The sequence below is a fragment of the Mytilus edulis genome, unplaced genomic scaffold, assembly GCF_963676685.1.
Source record: "Mytilus edulis unplaced genomic scaffold, xbMytEdul2.2 SCAFFOLD_730, whole genome shotgun sequence".
In the NCBI taxonomy this organism is placed as follows: Eukaryota; Metazoa; Mollusca; class Bivalvia; order Mytilida; family Mytilidae; genus Mytilus; species Mytilus edulis.
Window position 1 is genome coordinate 8,431 of NW_027268264.1, and position 2,104 is coordinate 10,534.

General features: G+C 28.7%; 1 protein-coding gene across 1 annotated transcript; it reads left to right on the forward strand.

Annotated features, from left to right (window-relative positions):
• Window positions 1-233: 233 nt before the first annotated feature.
• On the forward strand, window positions 234-1,658 carry LOC139507151 (uncharacterized; the record flags this gene model as incomplete). Its single annotated transcript, XM_071295656.1, has 2 exons — window positions 234-471; window positions 1,091-1,658. Coding segments are annotated over 2 exons (340 nt in total), but the record flags the coding sequence as incomplete, so codon positions are not given.
• Window positions 1,659-2,104: the final 446 nt, after the last annotated feature.

Below are 2,104 nucleotides of genomic sequence, written 5' to 3' on the forward strand. Positions count from 1 at the left end.
TTTCTCCATATAAACCTAAACAAAATAGTACTTTGTAGCATAATTCATTAAACAATAACCTACAAACAGTACTCCTTGAAATCATATCAATCCACTGGATATGTTTTGTAATACACACAACATTGAAAGGGTTTACATGTTTGTTCATTGAATTTAATTAAAGAGGATAAAACATTTTTTAATGAAGTGGTTGAAGATGCATGTGATTGAGGATTAGGAACATTTTGTACTAGGTCATATAATTTTAGCCGTTGTAGAATAAAATCTTTGACAATAATTTTTTGTTTAATTTCAGATGAGGAAGAATTACCTGTGAATGATACTAGTGACCAAGGAAGAAAGCCGTCAACAGGGACATCATGGGGAAGTAGTAGACTTCCTCCATCAGTGACTGGACCTCCATCACAGAAAAGTCCAAATAAATCACCTGCATCATCAAAATCTAATACACCTGACACATCACCAATTAAGGTAGGCCTTTTGTCTTCAGAATGGGGCAAAATTTAACAAAAAAATACATCTTAATTTTTTAATTTGTATTTTAGTGTTTTCAATTTAGTAGAAGAAAGGGATGGCTGGATGACTTTAGCACAATTCCTTTTCTAATTGTAGAAACAATTTACATGCATAGATCTCCTTTGTCACCTTGGTTAATTCTAATTCTACAATCATCTTCTAAGCTACTATTTTGAAAGAAGCAAACTTCCAGTGCCTTGAATGTTTAACCTACTGTTTATCTGGCTATGCTGTTTGTACCTTGTGACATGTTTACAAATAGAATCAACACAATTGAGAAATATTATATAGGGTATCTGTTTGTCTCTTTTCTTTTAATTAAAGTTTTTTGTAACAATTTAAATTAAATGGACCACATGCTTAACAATTTGTTAAAACATATATATGACATATATATGATCTATGTTTTAATTTGTTAAGAATAGGGAATAAATTCCATGTGTATTGATTTTCCACTTGAATAATTTGAGGTTACAGCATTAAATGTTGAAGCTTAATTTCCCAAAAAAACGTTACCATCTTTATGTTGTTGGTCATATGTTTAGTAACACATATATTATTTATTTTTATTCAGGATACAGAACTCATGAGGAGACAGGCATTAGAAAGAAGACTTGAATCAGATGAGGCAAAGAAGCATGAGAAAACAAAAAAGAAAAAGAAAATGGCTTTTTAAGAACTTTTTATCATTTTATTGTCATCTCATTTAAGCCTTCATGATTTTTTCATCACTTGATGTCTTGTATTATTCAGTTCCTGATATGTCATGCATCTTTATATTTAATGAATGGATCAGGGACATGATAAGATACCTTGTTGTTGGACCTAAATTTAAATATTCATGACATTTATCTGAAAAAGTAAACATTATAGAAAACAAAATTTCTTTTATTTGTATTTTTTCTAAGAAGTCAAAATTTACAGGTCAACTACTTCACACAGTTTAATAGTTTTAAAGATATTTTCATGATGACTATTAGTTCCTGGATCATCAATTTACTTGTTCAATATTCTTGTGTTGGATAAATTTAATATGAACATGAGCCTATATTTGAAATGTGCATTAACTCAATTATTTATATATTTTTATGTTTTAAATATTGTAGATGTATTTTTAAAGAAATAAAAAGGCAGCTGAATTATTTTGTGTTCAATGATATTAAAGATGACACAGTGTTATGAACAAAATGAAAAACAGCAGAAGGAAGATCCCTTCCATCACTTAAGTTCAATGATACATTGTTAGTTACTGGATTGAGGTCTTCAAGACATTAACACAAAAATAGTAATACTGCAGATTATATTCATTGAACATCAATATGCATGCTAATATTTGCAATGAAACTATATTCATCCAGCAAACAGTCAACTATATATAGACTAAGCTAGCAGTTATCAACTATATATAGACTAAGCTAGCAGTTATCATACATCATATAATATAATACATACAAATCTTGAATATTTCACATTTATGTCAGTTTTATAGTAGATTTGTAAAGGGAATTAGTTCCTACATTAATCAAGTTTTTTTTTACTTCAGGTTTGTAAAGGGTATTAGTTTCTACATTAATTGTTTTATTTTTAC